Genomic DNA, 20,262 nt, shown 5'->3' on the forward strand with positions numbered 1-20,262 from the left:
AGGCTATAATAATTAATAGTCAGATTGTTCAGCTGATTCCACACAGGTTTGTATACTGTCATGTGTGTTTGCGTATTTGAGAGCATTATTTTGTGCGGGTCTATAAAGAAAATGAAGCGTCTGTTGGGAAACTTCAGGTTCCATGAGATCCATGACGAATGAGATTATGATACACTTCAGATGTGCCCACACTTTAAGATAAAGGGTATAAAATATACTATATTTGTCAGAAAAGAGTAAGTAACATTTCCCATGACTTCACTGTCTCATTACTTTTTCCGCAAACTTAGTGAATGTCGGACCCTCTATAAAACAAAGCTGAATGCTCTATACAACAGGGAACAGAAGAAATCTAAACTAGCCATCAGTCAACCCCAATCTGGAACTTCATGCAAGGTCTTGGCTGGTGAGCTTGATCATGAAAAATGTTGTGAAATCAGCTCACAGTGATGGAGGGGGTTTATTTATAATATGACGGCAATGTGACTATATTTACCAAGACCACCACTGGTGACCAATGACAGCGTAATGGACTAAAGTCTGTAAAATCTAAGATGAGGAAACTAACAATAGGTCATGGATGAGTCTTTCAGCTTGATAATAACTTGATGTGTATGCATTTTCCAGGCACATAGTATAATTTTATAGCACAATCAAGTAATTATGTTACCTTCAGCTGTTATAAAAATGCCTCCATAAAAGGAGGCGTCTGGGGTAAACAGATCCTTGTTGGAGCAAGTCTTTAGGCACACTCGAATGACTGCCAGAGGAGATTCAAGAATTCTTCAAACACACATAAATGAATCAAAGCAACACTTCAGGTATGTTTTTGATTGTAGTACAACATTCTAACATAGTGTAAAGCTCAAAAAAGTAATTTTTACATAACTGGCCTTCTTTAAAGTCAGTTTCCAGATTTTAATCCTATAAGAAGTGGATGCATTGGAAGATTGGGTCACAATCTCCTCTGAGATGCATCAAAACCTGGTAATAAGCTGCAGAATATGTCTGTCTGATTGTCCTGCCAAAAAAGGTTTCTCTATCAAGTTCTGAGTTATACAGTCAAACAACTTCATGTAAACTTCATCATTTTTTTTCTGTATCTCTGTACAAAAATTAAAATGACTGTTTTTTTTAAGTGAGCAAATTTGGAAAATCAAAAGGGGATCAAAAACTTATTGTCTCACTGTATAAGTTCCAAAGTTATAATAAGAATTGCACTCAGTCAGATGTTTGTCAGTCCACTATTGTGAAAGTTCCTCTTTTGCCCCTTCTCTTGCAGTATGTTAAAATCCAGTTTATAATAACTGTCAACTCTTCAATGTTCCCAAGTCATCAAATCTGCAGTTCTGGGGTGCTGTGGTGGCGCAAGGGCAAAACACAGCCCACATATTGAGGCCTTATTCCTAGTGGCGGTGGTCGCAGGTTTGATTCCCGGCCTGGTGACATTTGCCACATGTCCTTACCCTGCTTCCTGTCAAACTACTTTCAAATAAAGGCCACTACAGGCAAACCTAAATAAAAAATAAAAAAATCTGCAGTTCTGTACTGAAAGTAAAGAACTGCAGAGTCTAGTCTGCTAATTTAGTTCAGTATCCCTATTAGCTGTTGAGTCTGCTAATAAAAAACAATAGGTGCTTCCCTTTAGGCCATCACATGCCACAGAATAGAATGTACAATTAAAATTCATCTAATTACAAAGCCTATTTAATCACCACTAGAAACCAGCTCTAGGACAATAAACCACACACACCCTGGTTCATATTCTGATATGTATATGAACTGTTCATAGGTCAATCTAAAAAAAAAAAAAACTGGTTTTTGTGGCATTCAATGGTGGCAATATAATTTTTATAATGCCATGCAAGGGTGTTAATACCCTTTGACTACGTACACATTGTCTGCTTAATGAAGAGAGTTTTGAACAACTGCCAACCTGCCATAAAATTGCGATCAACTTCAACAGATAGGCAAGAAAGGAACCCTAACCCACAAAGATCCCCAGGAGGGAGAATCTGTTGACAGGATTACTATTGCTTATGCACTTTACATATCTGGTACGATAGAAAAGTAGCGCTCTGTTTACAAGAGATTAAATTGTAACTTTATGGTATATATGCAAAGCTCTATGAGTGATGGGAAAACAAACACCCTGACTGTACCACTCCAAGTGCAAAACAAAGTGGAGAGCACATCATGTTGTAGGGATGCTGTTCTTCAGCAAGGATACTGAACAAGGCAACTAAACATACAGTAATTCTGGAAGAAACCCTTTCAGAGACAGCAAAACATGTAAAGGGTCACCATTCTACAGGACAAAGAAACTTAGCATACCGTCTGACCTACTGTGGAACGGTTTAGATTTAAACATATTCACTTGTTAAGAGTTGCTAAAATCTAATTCAGAATCTGGAATACTGAAATACAGATACCCTACTCACAAAGTGAATGACCTTGGACTATTTTTAAAGAACAAAAGGGAGATATTTAATTATCTTCATGTGTGCAGGTAGTTGAAACATAAACCAAAATGTTAGAGTAATTCTACAAACTAGTGGCTCAGGGAAGCTGAATGAAGGTCCACAAACTTTTTATATTGAAAGAAAATCATGTATAATTTACCTTAAACTTTACAATTGTGCACTACTTTGTATTTAAATAGACTGAAATGTATGGCTGATATGTTCCAATAAGTGAAACAAGTAAGAAATTGAAAAACAAGTTTGTCACTGCTGTGCTGTTTCTACCCCAGAGGAGGCAATCCTTTTTAACCCAATAGCACTTCAGTAGAACCTCAGAAACACAACCCTGCCTTTCTAAATTACTCATCATACACAGCAATTACTCCTTAGCGTTTCTTTCTTAAATTAAGCCACAGAACACCAGAAAAAAAACGGACAATGACGGGAAACAGGCCCCAGTTCCCTCTTTTTCTCAGAGGAAGAATGCTGAGTGGGGTTTGCTAGCATTGCTCTATATTTAACTCAAACTGTTCTGAACAACGATGACTGCAGGCTGAAGAAACAATAACCGTTTCTTTTCATCTCCCACGCTTAAGTTTTAGAGGTTTTTTTTAGGCAGTTCAGAATAACTGTGCCGAAGCAACGGCTGAAAAACTCTGACAATGGTTTTGGCAAACAAGGGGCGCTTTTTAAATTAGCAAGTGCACTTGCTGCAACCTTCGATGTTAAAAGCAAGCTAAATGTAGCACAGCGGCTCAGTAATGGGTGCATTTATAAATAGCATTCGTAATATTTCTCTAGAAAACAAACCTTTAAAGAATACATAAGCAACAGCGTACTTATAGCAGCTTGACAGCAAAAAAACAAAAATCCCAGTTTTAAATTCCATGTTTGTTTTCTGTTCTTTGCAGACCTGTAGGTTAAACACCAATAATGCTGCTATTTCAGAATACATTTCCCACTGCCAGACAGAATCAAACAAGGGATCTGGTCCCCCGAAAAACCATGAAAACCTTCACACTCTTTTCAAGATAAAACTAACTTATAGACTGACGCAACTCTAACTCTAAACCCGTTTCTGTTGACCAGAACAAAAACAAAAAAAAACCCAACCTGAACGCACCACAGACCGAACACATGCAGAAACATGTTTTAAATAAACATTACCTTCCACAACATGCTTGTGAGGAGTCCTCTTCCATGATGATACCATCTTAAACACAGACACATCAAAAAAGCAGGAGGAAATGACTTGGTGACCAGAAAATGGGAGGGTTCAGAAAGCCACACTGACAAGGAAGAAAGAAATTACCATCAAGAGAGCGTGTGAATGTTTTCCGACAAGGGCTGCAATAAGTTCAGAGATACTCCCCCAGTAGAAAAAAAAGAAACACTTTAGACTTCTCAATCTATATTTCTCACTCTCTCTTTCTCCCACCGTTGATGTGAGAGGGTGATGGGGAGGAGAAGAGCTTAAAAACTGCTGCTGGTTGTTCTGCATTGTGACTTCCTCACGCTTTCTAAAGCTAGTTTCCCTTCAAAACACAGATGTGTGTCAGTCACAATTGAAGCAACCCGCAAGCACACGAACAATGTTAAGTTTCAGCTTTCCCTTACAAATGAGGTGAAAGAAAAAATGAGAGATTCTCTTATCTGATGTGCCGTCACTACAAAACATGCAAACAAAATACTATAAAACTGGCTTAAAAAAAAAACCTGCTCTTCTGCTTTAAGAGTGAAATATGGATTTGTAAACACCACTCAGTGTACACTCATTACACAAACATCTAAAAACAAAAGACAGAATTTTCTTTGTGAACTTTCAATGTTTATTCCCCCAATGCACAGCTCTTTGGAAAAATAGGAGAAACATTAAATCAGAGAATGAACTGGTTACACTGGTGTACTTTCAACTAACTCACTAAGTCAGCGTGCTACAGTCAATCGGTAATAGGAAGTGCCTAATTTTACTTTCAGGAAGTATTATGAACTGCACTGTAACATTTTCAAATATTCTGCACTGTCTAAAGCTGACAAAGGGTGCACTGTCTCCATTATGCCAGTAGGTGGCAGCAAAGCTCAAACAACGTTAAATGCCAACTCTTAATTACAGTCTCTAACAGCAACTCCATCTGATTACTATTCATTTTTGGTTGGTTATTTATTTTTGCATTGCTAGCTGTAACATTTTACTGAGGGACCGGTCTGACTCCAAGAGCATCCTAGAAACACTGAAGACAACATTATCTAAAATTAGATAGGAAATTAATTAAAAACGAGTAAGGTAGAGAGAAAAAAATGATTATATTATATTAGGAATAAAAATTTAGGGTTTTTTGTTTGCTTTTTTACATTTCCTATTTTACGCTAGGGGAAAAACAGGACAAACAAATGTGCCAAATACTTTAAACTGCTTTTACTTTATCTCAGATGCTGAAATGTGTATTTAACAAATGTAGGCAGCCAACGATTTTATTTCCCATTACTCCACCCACAAATTCTTCTTGATCTAAACAGCTAGTTGACTATCCAAAATCAAGTGATTTTACATTTCTTCTATACCTCTAGATTTTTTTAAGATATCATCTAGTACAAACATCATGGTTTCTTACTACTTTCAAACCTCAATGACCCTTACTTGTTGCACCTAGAAACACCTGCTTAATACCAACATGTAAATGGTATTATGTTGGTAATGATGCGCTTCAGCCTCAAGTTAAGGATGTTATGAAAACCTCACCTGTGAGTTTTGGGAGACTGCAGAGGAACCCGCTGTGGGATTGGTGGTGGGCCTTTAGAGCCTGCTTTTGGAGGAAGAGGTGGAACATTTTTGTCCTCACTGGGAGCGGAGGCTAAGGAGATGGGAGAAGATTTCCTGGCTTCATCCCCACCGAAAGATGGGGTAGACGGCTGTATGGGTAATGAATTAGGCCTAGGTGTGGTCGACTGAATGCTGGGAGTTTGGAGGGGTGCTTCTGTGGAAACAAGGGTGCTGGTGGGGGTAGATATCAGGGATGAAGATTTGCACTTTACTTCTGGAGGTACCACAACGATCCTGTCCAAACTCAAAGAGATAGAGTGTTGAGCAGGAGATGAGGAACTCAGGGATGAGATGAAGGGCTGTGGGGGGCAGTTAGGTGTGCTGCGTGGGGGAACAGGTGGTAAAGATGTATCAGGCAGTGGAGACACAATGGGTGTAGGCTGACAAGAATTAGAACGAAACTTTGTCCTCTCCTTGGGTACAGGCTTAGCCCTTTTTTCATCCGGTGCTCTACTCCTCTCTTCCTCCTTTCCTCCTACAGGAGCAGAGTGTCTTTGCAGAGGAAAAGGCTTAGTTTCTCCTTCTCTATTACTGTTGTCTTGTATATTAGACAAATGTCTCTCCTTGGGGACTGGTTTGTCTCTCTCCCTGGGTGTAGGTCTTATTATCTCGCCATCCATTTTCCCTTCTTCTACTTTTCTTTGCATGGGAACAGGCACAGGCTTCTCTTTCCTTTTAACTTCAGGATGACCGGTCTGCTCAGACGCCTCTGGCTTTATAACATTAGAGTATGCATCATAACTAGCAGTCATTTTGTTAATGTTTGCCAGGATTCGTTTCTGGTGACCTGGCAGGTTGATGCCCATCCGGTCCAGTTGATTTGGCGTGAGGTTCTGGCAGTCTTGTAAAGTTGTCAGCCCGGCCTCCTGGAATGCCTCACCATATTGCTCCAAACGTAGCGTGCTCAGCCAGTCACTCACGTTAGCACTGGATTCGGTCAGAGACATGGCTTGTTAGTATGTGTTTGCAGCATGTGTGAGGGTCAACGTGCCATGTGAGTTTGCTTTCATGAGCAAAAGACTGATCGTAGCGATTCAGACCATGGCTCTGCAGCCTGTGGAACAAAGAAAACATCAACATGTCAATTGCAACCAACCACATTACGCAGCTTCAGGATTTTTTATTTTGCTTAAACCATTACTATCTACATCAAAGAACATGGTGAAAGCTTGTGGATGTGTCAAAAGCAAATTCATCCTTGAATATAGATTGCAGATGCCTGAAGGTGACACATTTACTTGCAGGCAAGTATAATCACTCTAGGAATGTCCAGTCATCATATTTTTTAGAAAGAAGTATAAGATTTGGTTCTATTTCCCAGAGATGTGTTTTAGCATATGTAAGAATCTACCCCAGAAAGTTCAAGGTGAAGAACAAAAGGGTCATCAGCCTTGATCATATCACCAAATTAGTTACAAAGTGACCTCAGATATCCCAAATTCCGAGAACAGACGAACGACCACAGAAACAGATTTTTTGCAATTTATTAAAGTTGGTTTAAGGCTAAGAAGCCCCTCAACACATACATTTTTCTATGTATCGAGACTGAAAGAACAGATAGTTTCACCCACAGAAACATCCAACACTTGTTTTAGGATTCACAAGAAATAATTTAATTATTTGATCCCTATGTTCAATAAATCCTGATTAATTTTTTTATGTTTATCATTTCAAGTAAAGCAGAAATGTGACTGCTTCTGTAAACTGTTAATTTATAATCAGCTTACTTATTTCTCACTGAGCTTAGTAAGATGCAAAAACCACAAAAAGGTAACTACAGTAATTTAAAACTACACATTAGCCTGTTGTCAATGTAAAATAAAGCCGGGATGACATGTATTTACCACATGCTGAAAGACTTGTACCTAAATAGGGTTTCTACAGCAATGTTCATAGAAGGTTGTGACAAATCCACGAATGTTTAAATCAGTTCCCATCTTTTTCTTTGTATGTGTTTCTTGCTGTTGCACTGCCATAATGAATGCATCATTCCAATTTATTTTTTTCTCAGGAATAAATTTACAAAACTGTCTGGGGTTTTTGTTTTGTTCTCCTGAAATTGAGGTGCTACTAATGGAAATGTTAGGTGGTGCTCCATTCAACCATGTCCTTTCGGCAAACCTGAATCACATTTTTAACCAAATGATGGCAATGGTGTTTTCTAAAACTTTACATTGGTAAACAAACTTTGTTGCTAACTTGATGAAACATTGTTGTATCCAGACCATCAATTTATGATAATGAAGATTGTAAAAACTGCCCTTAGAGGTCATTTTATTTAAAATATAGTGCAGACAGTTTTGTGAAAGATTAATGATAAACTGGCATAGTAAAAGTCTCACTTTAGTGAAAGAGGAAGTTGTGTTAAAGCCTTGATGGGGGCTGTCATTTTTATCAGCACGTCTTCAGTTGAGGAAGGCACACTGTAACGCCTACATTCCTTTCCTGTGATACAAATAAGGTTGTCAGATTAAACTGGTCTGCCCACATGCATGTATAAACTGTCGTCAAAATTTGTGATTTTACCAAGTACTACCCCTGAGAAGCAAACATATACTCAGTATTTGGCATTGTTACTACAGAGCACTATGTGAGGAAGTGTGAATGACATAACTGGTATACAAATAATGTCCTCACTGATCCGGTAACTTGTCCTTATACGTCTCTATAACTCACACTTAGTTGGTTCTCAGCATCCACAGGCCCTTTTCTTTTGTACTCTTTTGCATTTTATGTCTCCCTTTCTCTTCAGTTGGGGTTTTATTCACCTTGCCATGCATTGAGTCCTGGAATATCAATCACCTTATATCAAAGTGTGACCTTGATTAACAAGGCTGATGTGGCAGCTCACAGCCCATTAAACACATTTATATTTAATATAAATATGGCAATATAAAGGTACCAAAATTTCCAAATCAATATACAAACACCTGATGCGTTTAGTGTCTTATCTGAAAGCCACGTACTGAAACGAGGGGAAACTGCTGGTTTCCTCACATATAGGCACAGACACTGTTTCCCCTCCATGCACACAGGGTTCTTAACTGAATACAAGTATAAAAGACAAATGGATGGTTTTGGTGATTTCTTACATGTTCACAAAGATACTCAACAATGAATTAGGGCTTTTCCAACAAAGTGATTGTTGTTGGTGACAAAGTGACTGGCTCTATCACCAGTCCTTAACCAGGGCTGGTGATAGAGCCAGGTTTTAAGTAGATCTGCAGAATGACTGCTTTGCTTTTCCATCACCTGAAGCTAAGTTGCAACAATATCGTTGAGTCATTAAGGTTTTACCGAGATAATGTTGGGTCCTCCCGGTTTTATTCTTTATTTTTGTGAAGGATTATAGCACATTAAGACACATTAACTGCAAAAAAAATTATTATTTGCCCCAGTTTTCCAGCAAAAAGATGATCTGACATCTTTATTTATTATGGTGGTAATAGTTATTGGGGCAACAGTGACAACAGTGGTAGATAGGTTTCATTTCATGTAAAGAGTCTTTGAGTGTCCTAGTAAAAGTGTTATGTAGGTCTGATGTCATGTCATAATATTTATTATCAATGGAAAATAATGTCCTGTAAGTACAGCAGGGTTAAGTGGCAGACTGACCCTCTTAACTGTCACATATGACTTAAGAGGGGAAAAAAAACAACAGTTGTAAGACACAGCATAGAAGTCTGATTGTGTTATGCTGATGTTAATCCAACATTTTACTACCTTTTGAAGCATAGAGTTTTTATGTTTTATTATTTTAGACATGAAACTAGAGTTTCAAACATGGATCTCACAATGATTTCATCGGTTGCTGTTCCGTGTGAGCCCGCCTCTCACTTCTGGTGATAGCAGCTATTTTTACTGGTCCTCCAACAAACTGGTGTTACATTAGCATCAGTTCTCAGGGTGTGAGGTAGAGCTCACAACAGTCGAAACACAACAACGTGTCAGTAAACACTGATATCACTTAAGCACTAGAACCAATTTGGTGGAAAAGAACCCAATGAGAATTTCATCTGATAGGTATTTTCCTTTCGAACCTAAATCTCTAACACATCACCTTTACAACAGCACACTGAAATGGAGGGTTTGAAATGGTAGACAGCAATCAAATTCTACATCCCTCCATCATCTTCCGCTTGATCAGGGTCTGGGTCACTCTGGATGGGCGACCTAAACAAGGAGGCCAAGACTCTCTTCTCCCCAGTTATTTGGGCCAGCTCAAAAATGTATCTTTAGAAAAAAGAAACAATCCAGTAGCCCTCTATTTAAGCACATTGCAGTGAAATAAAATTAAAAAAGTGTTTAAAGTTAGTCTGGCCATTGCCTTTCTGCGCTATTCCACTCGATTCAAATCTCGCTTACATCACAGTCTAGCCTTTCTCTTGTTTACAAGGATTGCCTTGGGCAGAATTTCAGCGAACAGAAGAAAAATTGTGAACGATGACGATGTTCTGTGCTGTTTTAGAAATGTAGTCTGCCTGTGGTTTTAGCATTGGTGATGGAGGAAATGAACGGAGCCTTTCAATTTGCGTTGATGTTGAATTAACAATAACAGCCATCTCGTTCGGCTTGGTACGTCTGTCTCTGCAGTGGAGGATGATTGCTTACGGCACAGGCAATGTCTGGTAACCTTCATAGCATTGAGCTGGCGAATTACATGTGTCACGGACAAATGTTAACAATTTAGCATTAGCGACATTAAAACGTCAACAGAATCTATGCCTCAAGGAAGCTACTGTTTCTCAATAGCCTAGAGTCCAGGCCCACTGTACGAAGCAAAGTTTAGAACAAGGGGCTGAATTTATACCTGGCTGGCTTAAGTGCTTCAATTTGTTGAAATTTAAACTTAAAAAGTTCACAAGACAAAATGCATCATGAAATAAAATAATTCTCATTTTTAAGTGATCTTGTTCAACGTTTTTAACATCTCAAACTGAACATTTCACTACATTCAAACAGTTTTTCTTTCGAAAAATTATTTCACAAGAAATAATTTGTCTCTTGAATTTCGTAAGCGAGGTTTTTCTTTTGCAATATCGTAAGCAACATTTAACTTGATTATCATCTCAGCCTCGTGTGACAATGTATCTGCTGTTGCTTGCCGCTGAATGGCAGCACTGAGAGGGTCACCTGGGCAGATGTGGCATTTCATGTGTTTTATAGATGTATTACGTTTGTTCAGTAAGAATGCATCAGAAACAGTCACAAATGCATTCTTGCCATCCATGATGTTCCCACACTCTTTACAGTATATGCGGTGCATTACAGTATCGGGTGTACTGCATCTTAGCCAGCGAAACTGGTCAAACTATTGCCTTCATCAGGCCAAACTTGCAAGTACATGGACGTTTAGAGTGAGCATGTGTGAGTTTTAATTGCACGGACCACAAATAATTGTTTGTACACATTGATATATGCACTCAGATCAGTTACACTGTGTGCTCAGACTGGTGGCACAACTAAAGCGACATAATTATCAGCAGTGCAATACACGGGGAAGTTCCGTTTTTGAGCAAAACTTTGGGATCTCAGTCGGAAAAGTGTGGGTGTTTTCCCCCACAAATGTGTTGCATATAACCTAACTTAGTTTGCTATAATTTTAAAGGTAGATAAGTTAGTTTACGATGGAAACTCACTCACAATAACCTGAGTATATCTGTAAGAGCACTGAACTAGAATCAACATTATGTCATCCAGAAAGTGCAAAGAGCTCAAATTTTCACCATCCTTATTTCTAAGAGAATCCTAGGTGAGAACTGATTCTAAAAACATAAACTATGTATAGCTGACAATGAAGAAAATAAATATGAGTGAGCACAAAAGCCCAGGACTATCCAGTGTCAGAAATAAACATTTGTCATTGTGTGACAGTGTTTAAATGATCATCTCCTGTCTAATGTTTTCTCTACTAAAGCAGAGACCACAGTGTACAGGGACAGTGTCTCTTGCCGTCAGCTCTCTGATAGAACGCAGTTCCTATTTTCTCTGAATTGAGGAACTTCAAAACTGTTCATGCAATCAATTACAGTATGATTGGTCTTCAGCAGTCGTTGGCAAGTTACTCACAATCACCCGAGCATGCAAAGTCTAAAATTAATATTTTAGCACACAGCATCTTTGACCAGGAATTAGATATTTCACAAAAGCAGTTTGTTAAAGTTCTTAATCAACCTACAGTTTTGTTCTTATTGTGTGGGTGTTGACTGTGAACCGCATTGAGAAGTGTTAGGAACTTTTCTAGTGGGTGAGAAAACCTAAACAACATATGTCAAATGCCTAGGCCTCTACCCTTCTTACTAAATGTCTGAATGTTTGCAGCCAGCCAATGTTTTTTTTCTTCTTTAGATACTAAGCAAAAAGTCAAGACAAGAAGCATGTATCTCAATCTTTAGAAAATTAAAGAAAATAAAGCAATAAATTGAATCTCCTTCAAGAATGGACAATATTTAATACTTGAGCATGTAAAGTTCTCAGTTTGTGATTATGGAGTCTTTAAAATTAAGCTTGGCTACCTTTATTGCCCGAAAGATTTTGTGGCTTTTGATTCTGGCTACCACCGACATTCTTAGTTGTCATTCAAACTGAAATATTTACTTGCTGCAAACTTACTGCATTATTTTTGATTCTATATATGCCCACTGTCACTGTAGGTCAATTAGGTCATTCACATGTCAATGTTGTGGCATCACATTCATCTCTCCTTTTTATTAAATTTATATCTACAAACCATTTCATACTCTTGCATGTCACCAGTAGATGTCAGTTTTAATATGTGTACTAAGATATTTGTATGAATAGTTGAGATAAATGTGAATTAAAAAGCTCAAATCCTACACGAATTTTAATTTAATTGTAAATTATTTAATAAAGATTTACTATTGCATCTTCTGCCCAGCCACTGCTCATCATAATCCCTATTTAGGTCAACCAACTGCTATAAAATATGACAGATTTGGAATGCTGGTCAAATAAAAAATAACTAAGCAACTTCCTAGTCAATGTGATTTATTGAAGCATATAAACACTACTATAAAACTGTTTTAAATCTTCAGTTGTTAAACCAAGTACAAAACAACCCCAAGGCAATCAGGAACTCAGAGATCTTTCACAGGAATCGCATAAAGCTCCTATTTTTTTCTTACGAAAAGTAAAACAAATATTGGAAGAGCAAAATTACCAGCCACCATCCAGTCCACTGGTAGGTTGGTAACAAGTTGAAAGATTCAAACCTGATTAAGTGGTCAAAAGGTGTGACCCACAAGTGGACAAAAGTTTTGAAGCTAGGCATTTTATTTAACTTCAAAGGCAGATAGGTGTGAGAAACATTGTCATTTTAACTTGGGATGTCCTATATATTGGGGTTTGAGTTTGGTAAAACTGCTGTTTTACCAAACTGATAAACTTCACAAGCTGTGAATGTTTCATCACAGCCTGCTGCAAGTATAAAACTGACTTGAGTTAGTTGTAGATCATAGTTTTTCAGTTTTGATTTGTTTCAAGAGCCTTAGAGCCACAAGTGTTGTAGTGACTCACAAATGGATTGCCAGATGCACTTACTGACTATTTTATTGGACATATCAATGTGTCAGACAGAAATGAACTGTTGCAAGTCATTGAAATACCCTTTCTTCTCCACTGTGATGCCTGGTTTGAACCTCAGAACGTCATCTTTGCCATGGCTGGATGCAAGGAGTCGTCAAAGCATGCTGCCATTTGGTGAGACGACTCAATATTTCTGTTAAAAACCAATTTAAATTGTGTACTGAACAAAAGGGTCAATGAGTAGCATTTAAGCTAAATAAACAATCTAAAAACTTATATTTGCAAATAAGTAAGACAAAGGATGAGGTGAGCAAATATTTTGTATACTATTTAACCAATTAACGATACACACTTCAAGCTCAACATTAATACACCATTACTGCTGTTTTGCAAACCGGAGGGAGTCAGAGAGAACAGTATGAACTCTTGATATTCTACCTTTATTTTCTTAACTTCCCAAAAGGAAAGAAATTTGGGTTTGCTATAGATTGCTTAAATATGTTCGGTATGTTAAAGTAGCTGTTGAACCTTTAACCAAACCAAACTGACTTTCATTTCTTAATCTCTTATTCAGTATTTTAAAACTTCCCCTTTTTTTTATTTTTGCATTTTTCAACTCTTCCCCACCTCTGTACGTCTCCCTCTCCCTCCCACATAGACCTGGCAATAAACAGACTCTCTGTACTGCCCTCACAATGGATCGTTCTGTTGCCTGGGATAGAGGACGAGACTGACAAGAAGGAGGGAGTCATGGTGGGGGTCCGCTGTTCGACTGGGCTCATGCTCTAAAACAAGCGCTAACCTAGTCATACTATGTGTGAGAGACAGGATTCCTATTAAATTGTGGTTCATGTCTCATATCCTTTTTAAAATTCTCAGAAAGAAAGACAACTGTAACGCTCTGTCTTCTGTTTCTCCATTTCAGTTACCTTATTAGTGTACCAGTTCAGATACTATTTGCATTGGTGTTTTTTACATTCCAGTGACAAAGGAAAGAAGACTACACCTTGTGAATAAACCTGATCTTCATAACAAAACGTTTTACCCTTTTCCTGCCTCCTTGCTATATGTCTTTTAAGGCAGGTGTCTGAGAGTTTCAGTGTGGTTTTACCCAGCCACAATAACCCTTGACCTTGTTTCATTTTAACATTTTAACACACCACTGGAACTTTTTCATTATTATTTCTTACACCTTTTAACCCTACGTATTTTCATAAGACTGTGAAAGGCAGATATAGGCTACATTCATAGATTTCAGGGGTTCTACGTGTATTTACATCACTTGGTTTAGATATACTATATAGAGCAGTGGTACTTATGAAAGATCTGTTGGCCACTACACATGCTAAGATTTAAAGATGTCTGGGGTAACCCAAAACATTTGACCAATACTGAACATGCTCTTTATAAAACCTATACAAAAAATAATGTGTCTTATTATATTTACTATGCTTTATGTTCATACAAGGAGCATTTTCATCTTCAGACAATCAGTAACATATTTCTAGAAACAAACATAATATACAAAAAAAACTTCATGATTGTCAGCACAATAAAAGCATAGTAAATAATAAATAGGTCCTACGTCACTCAAAATTAAGTCAACTGCAGAAACATCAGAACATTACTTCACATTTGAAAGCTAAAACATACATCGACTGGCAATAGTATTTATGACTTTTGATATTTTCCACATTTTCTCACATTAAAACCTTAAGCATCAGTGTTTCAGGGGGACTATGTGACAGAGCAACACAAAGTAGTGAATAACGTGGTTATCAATTTTTTTTTACAAATCTAAAAAGTGTAGTATGTAATAGGCCTTGCCGTAAAGAAGACACATCTTGATAGGTTTTCACAAGCTTCTTCCATGTTCAAGTGATAAATTGGAAAGTGCTGCTCTAAGAGATGATGGGATATGTTTTATAACCCAACTCTCAGTTGTACTTCTCCTTACAACAACTTTCTCTATGACCAGTCTGCTGTGTTCCTTGATTTTCATGATGTTTGTCCACAAACAAACCTATAAGGCCTCCTCAATTTAGCTGTGTTTGTACTGAGATTAAGTAATTCACAGGTTAATTAGGTAACTTCTAATGTTAGTTCTATACCAAAGATTGTTTTTAGGCATGGGTAAATAGAGTTAAATAGAAAAACACACAACACTTAATTAAAAGCATTTTACATTTTAAAACAATGCGTCATTTTTATTGTAGCAAATAAAATCCAAATAAAATACAAGAAAAAATTGCTGTTGTAACGTGACAAAATGTACAGAAGTTGCAGATGCACGAAAACTTTGCAAAGCAAAGGTAAGACAAAGGTTTTATTCAGTCAGACAGCCTCATCTGATCTTGTTTGCATTTGATTCGCTTTTAGTTTCAAAAGATTTTCTTTTGTAAAACTCTTTGGTAATCAAACATCACAAATTGATTCAAAATCAGGTGAATATTAGCTAGTGCAAAGCAAAATTTAACTTTAGCTTCAAGTGCCTTTACACGATGAACTGATTCCTAAAATAAATACATTGAACTTCTCAGGATTGCTGTTACTTCTCGTTCTGCATCTTAACGAGTTATAGCACAGAGAATGCTGTAACAGAAACAAGAAGCAGAGCTTCAGTAGGTCTCTTGCTTTGTGTATCTTTCGTTTATAGTAAAAGACCTTTGTGCCTCTCATCACAATTATAGTGTTAGTTTGTATCTTAGTCTATGATTCTTTTTGATCAGCCTTCTACCGTTTCAGCTTGGAGAATACTCAGAAACATGCCACAACATCCTTTTACAGGTTTCTGATAAAAATCGAGAGAATGAAAAACCTTATCGGCCCATCTAACTATCATTCGTAGATGATTCAAGTGTGAACCTCAAAACCCAATTTCCCTAAAGACAACTACAGATAAAGGTCTGGCGGGTGAGGATCATTAAAGTTTAATAGCTCAACACAGCTTGTTTAAATAATTACCTCTCAGTGTGCAGTGTTAGCATTATGCATAATTGCCACTTTTACAGCTAAATCTATAAGCAGCTGTTTTGAAAACAGGTGCAAAAATCCTCTTCTAAAATTAATTTCTGAGAAAATCTAATACTACTGCACCTAACCTTAAATCAAAAAGTAATGTTACTTTGATGATGTAACATGTGCAGCTTTTTATTATTTATCAAATAATCAGATGAATAGTGCAAAATAGAAAAAAATTGAAACAGGTGGATTTTTAACTAAACGTTTGACCACTTTGAATGGGGAGATGACTCCCAGATCATAACTTTAACCTTAACAAACTAAGCAACTTCTAAAATTGTGCAACAGTAGAGATGACATAAACAGGAAATTAAAAAGTGGGTTAAGATAAAAGATTGATGCCTTCTAATAGAAGTCTTCGACACGCATTGTGGGTTTAAAATGTGAGCAACATACTGGCTGAACTAAAACTGTTTGTGCAAATCTGGATTGCACAGAATTAGGAAAACATGCAACTGCAACGCCATTTGTTGAACTAAACCCACATTTTCCTCATTCTTCCTTTTCTCTTCTGTTATTCTGATAAACCCGATAGTCTAAAGCATGCCAGTCATTCTGTTCCCATCAATGCTGAGCTGCAGAAGTAAAAGATTTCCTGTACATAGTTGAAATACAGATAGAAAATAAAAATGCATTCCTCTAAAATGTGCCTTAGTTGATATGATTTACCGTAAATTTTGTTGACAAAAACATAAGATTAAATCAACTAAAATTTGATCAAAACTAAAATGACAAATGTAACTAAGCTTAGTAAAAAGCTATAAATTTATAAATTTTAAAAAAATTTAACTTAGCAGTCTAAAGTCTCACTTCCTTGAAGGAAGAAGTTGGAGTGGAGTGAATCAAAGACAAGTTGGCAATGAGAGTGATGAAGCTAAAAAGGACTGCAGGACAGAGTTCATGGAACAATGAGAGGATTAATATGTATCAACTGCTTTTTGCTATCAAAGTACACCAAGATTTTTATTAAGTTGCATTTTCAAAACTGCTTAAATCTTCTATTCCTACGGTTTAAAATCTTTTCCTTGATACCAGAGAAAGTACCAGATTAACAGGAGTTTTTATCACCCCGCCCTACCATTCTTCTTCCTTGCTTACAAGGAAATCAGCTGTTTGGAAAGCAACACGGAAAAGAAAAACGTTTCAAGCTACAAATGGCTTGTCTGTTTAGCAGCTGAACATAAGCTTTAACCATCTCGTATATGTGGCTCCCATACACTATATTTTGCCTGTTATAATTGCGTAAAACTGAGAATTTCTTTTAAATAAAATAGGTTTTCGCTCACTTTGACTTTAAATTCAACCCACTACTTGTGACTAAAACATTAGTTAGTCCTTGATTTTCAAATTATCTTTAGCTGAAATAAATGTATTGATAGTGATGAGCTGTTTGTGGCCAAGACAACTTAATAGCATTTATTCTCACGTCTTTTAGGATGCTGAACAATATCCACCTTATATATTTCTTTTTTATGAAAACAAATAGGCTATGTTGTATTTATTTTTATGTTTTTTTTATAAGACTTTTCATTATCAACCATTATCGTTTGGCTTGAGGATACATGTTAGAGGTAACTGTTATGAATTAGTTGCTCAATGACAATAAAAAAGCTGAAGTGTCATGAGTAAACAGCTGACTCCGGTTTTAAACTGATCGACCATCAACAAATCTTAGCCACAAGTACCACAGCAGCATAAAACATTCACAAAGCCCATGTTTCACTTGTGCATCCTGGTATTTTTCAACCTCTACTCTGCATCTCTCAATAGTTATTTCTCCATGAACACCTTGGAAGTTCTGTCCATTGCAGGTGACTTTGCAGAACCACTGCAGATTCCTGACTGGGAGCAGTTCTGGTGCTGCTGTAAATAACCGGTTGGGCAGTTCTGGGCATTCTCTATGTGGTTGGTAGTGTATTTTAATAAGTTACGTCATGTTTACAGAGTCTTGACTGGCTACAAATTCTTTGCATAGTTCAGCTCCTTCATCACTCTAAGTTCCAGTAATCAGCTTACGATTTTACTTCACGTTTCTACTAAGATGCTGTCCACAAGAAGAACTGCTACAGAATACAGGCACACACAAAGGACGTGACTCATGTACCCATCAACAGAGACACTGCTGCTTTCAGCCCACTTTCAATTAGGAGTGAATAGTGACTCACTCCTGCCAGTACAGAGACGCATCTGAACAATATCCTCTAGTGAACAACCTTGTGTGCGAACAAATGCTCTTGTCCTTCTCTTTTCAGGACGCCAGAAGATGTTTCTAACTCAACCCTACAGTCCAGCACCACAGACCTGTCAGCTGTTCACAAGAATAAATCCAGTCTGAGTCTGACTTTGTTTGGCTTTGTGTGATGAGTGGATACGTACAATTTACGCAGAACAATCTACATTTAACAGGTGTTTTCAAATAGTTGAGTTGGACAGGGTGATCGATTTCTCTGGAATGATCAATTTCTAAAATAAATTAGTGCTTGGAAAACAACTTTTGTTGTTATACAAAAACTAATCTTCTTGTTTTGCAAGAAGTACACACTAAACAACTAGAGTTCATTTCCTGGATAACACCGGGCTAACACATGAGAACACTGTACTCAGGAGACACTGTGCACAAATGGGCTCATTTTAACTCATATCATTCTGTTATTAATCCGGACAACAGGCTGCCTGTACAACGTTTCACCTCTCCCCTCATTATGGCGTGATTCAGAAAGAAGTAATCATATGGATGATTGAGACAGAGGGATGCGGAATGAAAAATAGAGTAAAAAAAAAAAAAAAAGAAAGATAAGAACATATTTTAAAGAGTAACAAGAAGTCAAGTCTTGAGCTCAACTCAACATATAATGGAGGAGGAAGCCATACAAAGAATTCATGTCCTAATACACCAAAACCTGCAGCACTGCATGATGGGTTTCTGAGGTTTGCACCTGTACAAAACGTGTGATAGTCATAGCCTTCCTTATCAACAGTTTTCAGTTACCGCAAATAAAAAAGGTCAGTGGGGTGATAATTCTGTTTGGTAGTTAACTTTACAAGTCTGTCATAAAATGATTCACTAGTTCATGTTTATTTTTATCTCAAGTGCAATAAACTTAAAAACTCATTATGCCTGGCTGTGTTTTTTTAAACAGCAGAATCATATCTAATGTGCTACACAGAAAATAGCGTTATTAATATTGAGTGAGAAAATACTTTCTTCATTTCCTGTATGTCAACTACATCTCTACTCTTTTTTACATGTTGTTCTATTGCAGCCACAAGCTTTTCTATTTTAGAGTTTTTCATGACACACAAAAGTGGCACATGTGGTGAAAAAGCAGAGTAAAAGACAAGGAAAAGAGGTGCACAGATTTGTAAAGATTGTTTTTATGAGTAAAAACTTTTAAAATTGGGGGCTACATTTGTATTAAGCCTCTAACTCAATACTTCATATTGAGTATTTTCTGTGATTACAGCTGCTCTTTTTGGGTTTCTATCAGCTTTGCACATCTACACTGAAATGTCTGTACTTCTTTTTTAACAAGATAGTTCCAGGTAACTTGATGGAGAGTATACTGCAACTTCAAAGACTTGGCCTAGATTGCTAATTGAATTTAGGCCTGAACTTTGACTGGGCCATTCTATCAAGTGCATGCTTTGACCTACAACAGTGGTTTTTGACTCTGTTCTGGAAGACCTGCTGTTCTGCATGTTTAGGTCTTTTCTACAGTCACAAAGCTGACTTAAATAAATAGGTGATTAACAAGCACTTGACAGCACACTGAGGAAACACATCAGCAGGGACAGTGTGCTCAGAATTTTGTGCAGCATCAATTTTTTTGCCACAGAAAGCATTTTGTGACTGCCACATGACTTGTGGTAAACAGCAAAAGGGATTTTTATTCACTTTCTTCTTCTTCTTCCCACATTGGGATTTGAATTTGTCAACTTTTCTGTTGACAAATTCTCCAACTTGAGCTGTAGATCAATGCAGCTCCTCCAGAGTCATTATGGGTCTAGTTGCCAGTTGCCCGTCATGCCAATTGAGAGGGACAGACATGTCTTGTTATACTTTTTCCATCATCAGCTGATATACCTGACCTGTGTGGTGTATTCTTTGGTCTTCATCTTCTAACAAATATCTGAGATTTTTACAGAACACTACATTTATACAGAAATTAAACTACACGCATAATTTGACATCTAAAGGCAATTGGTTGCAGTCGAGTTTATGTTGAGGTGCCAGAGTAACCGCGCCTGAATATGCATGCACATCACATTTTTCAGATTTTTATTTGCAAATTAAAAAAAAGTTTTGAAAACCATTTATCGTGTTCTTCAGTTTCACAATTATGCACTATGTGTTGGTATGTCACACAAAATTCACTCAAATTTGTGGTCAATGCAAAATATTCAACTGAGCTA

General features: G+C 37.2%; 1 protein-coding gene and 1 long non-coding RNA gene across 6 annotated transcripts in view; one reads left to right on the forward strand and one right to left on the reverse strand.

Annotated features, from left to right (window-relative positions):
* Positions 1-20,262, reverse strand: part of arap1 (ArfGAP with RhoGAP domain, ankyrin repeat and PH domain 1) — a 70,376-nt gene that overhangs the window by 49,170 nt on the left and 944 nt on the right. For 3 of the 5 annotated variants that reach the window (XM_023351122.1, XM_023351121.1, XM_014470361.2), the window contains exon 2: positions 5,203-6,337. In XM_023351122.1, coding sequence (XP_023206890.1) covers positions 5,203-6,230 — 1,028 coding nt within the window. In that variant the 5' untranslated portion in view covers positions 6,231-6,337. Of the gene's footprint in view, positions 1-3,629; positions 3,676-3,774; positions 3,855-5,202; positions 6,338-20,262 lie in introns of those variants that run through there. The other 2 variants (XM_023351123.1, XM_023351124.1) reach the window with 2 other exon arrangements.
* Positions 745-18,601, forward strand: LOC111611962. The gene is made up of 3 exons (XR_002754321.1): positions 745-821; positions 12,947-13,002; positions 18,102-18,601. It is a non-coding gene; the product is annotated as an uncharacterized LOC111611962 (long non-coding RNA).

This window comes from Xiphophorus maculatus, chromosome 18 (genome assembly GCF_002775205.1).
Source record: "Xiphophorus maculatus strain JP 163 A chromosome 18, X_maculatus-5.0-male, whole genome shotgun sequence".
NCBI lineage: Eukaryota > Metazoa > Chordata > Actinopteri > Cyprinodontiformes > Poeciliidae > Xiphophorus > Xiphophorus maculatus.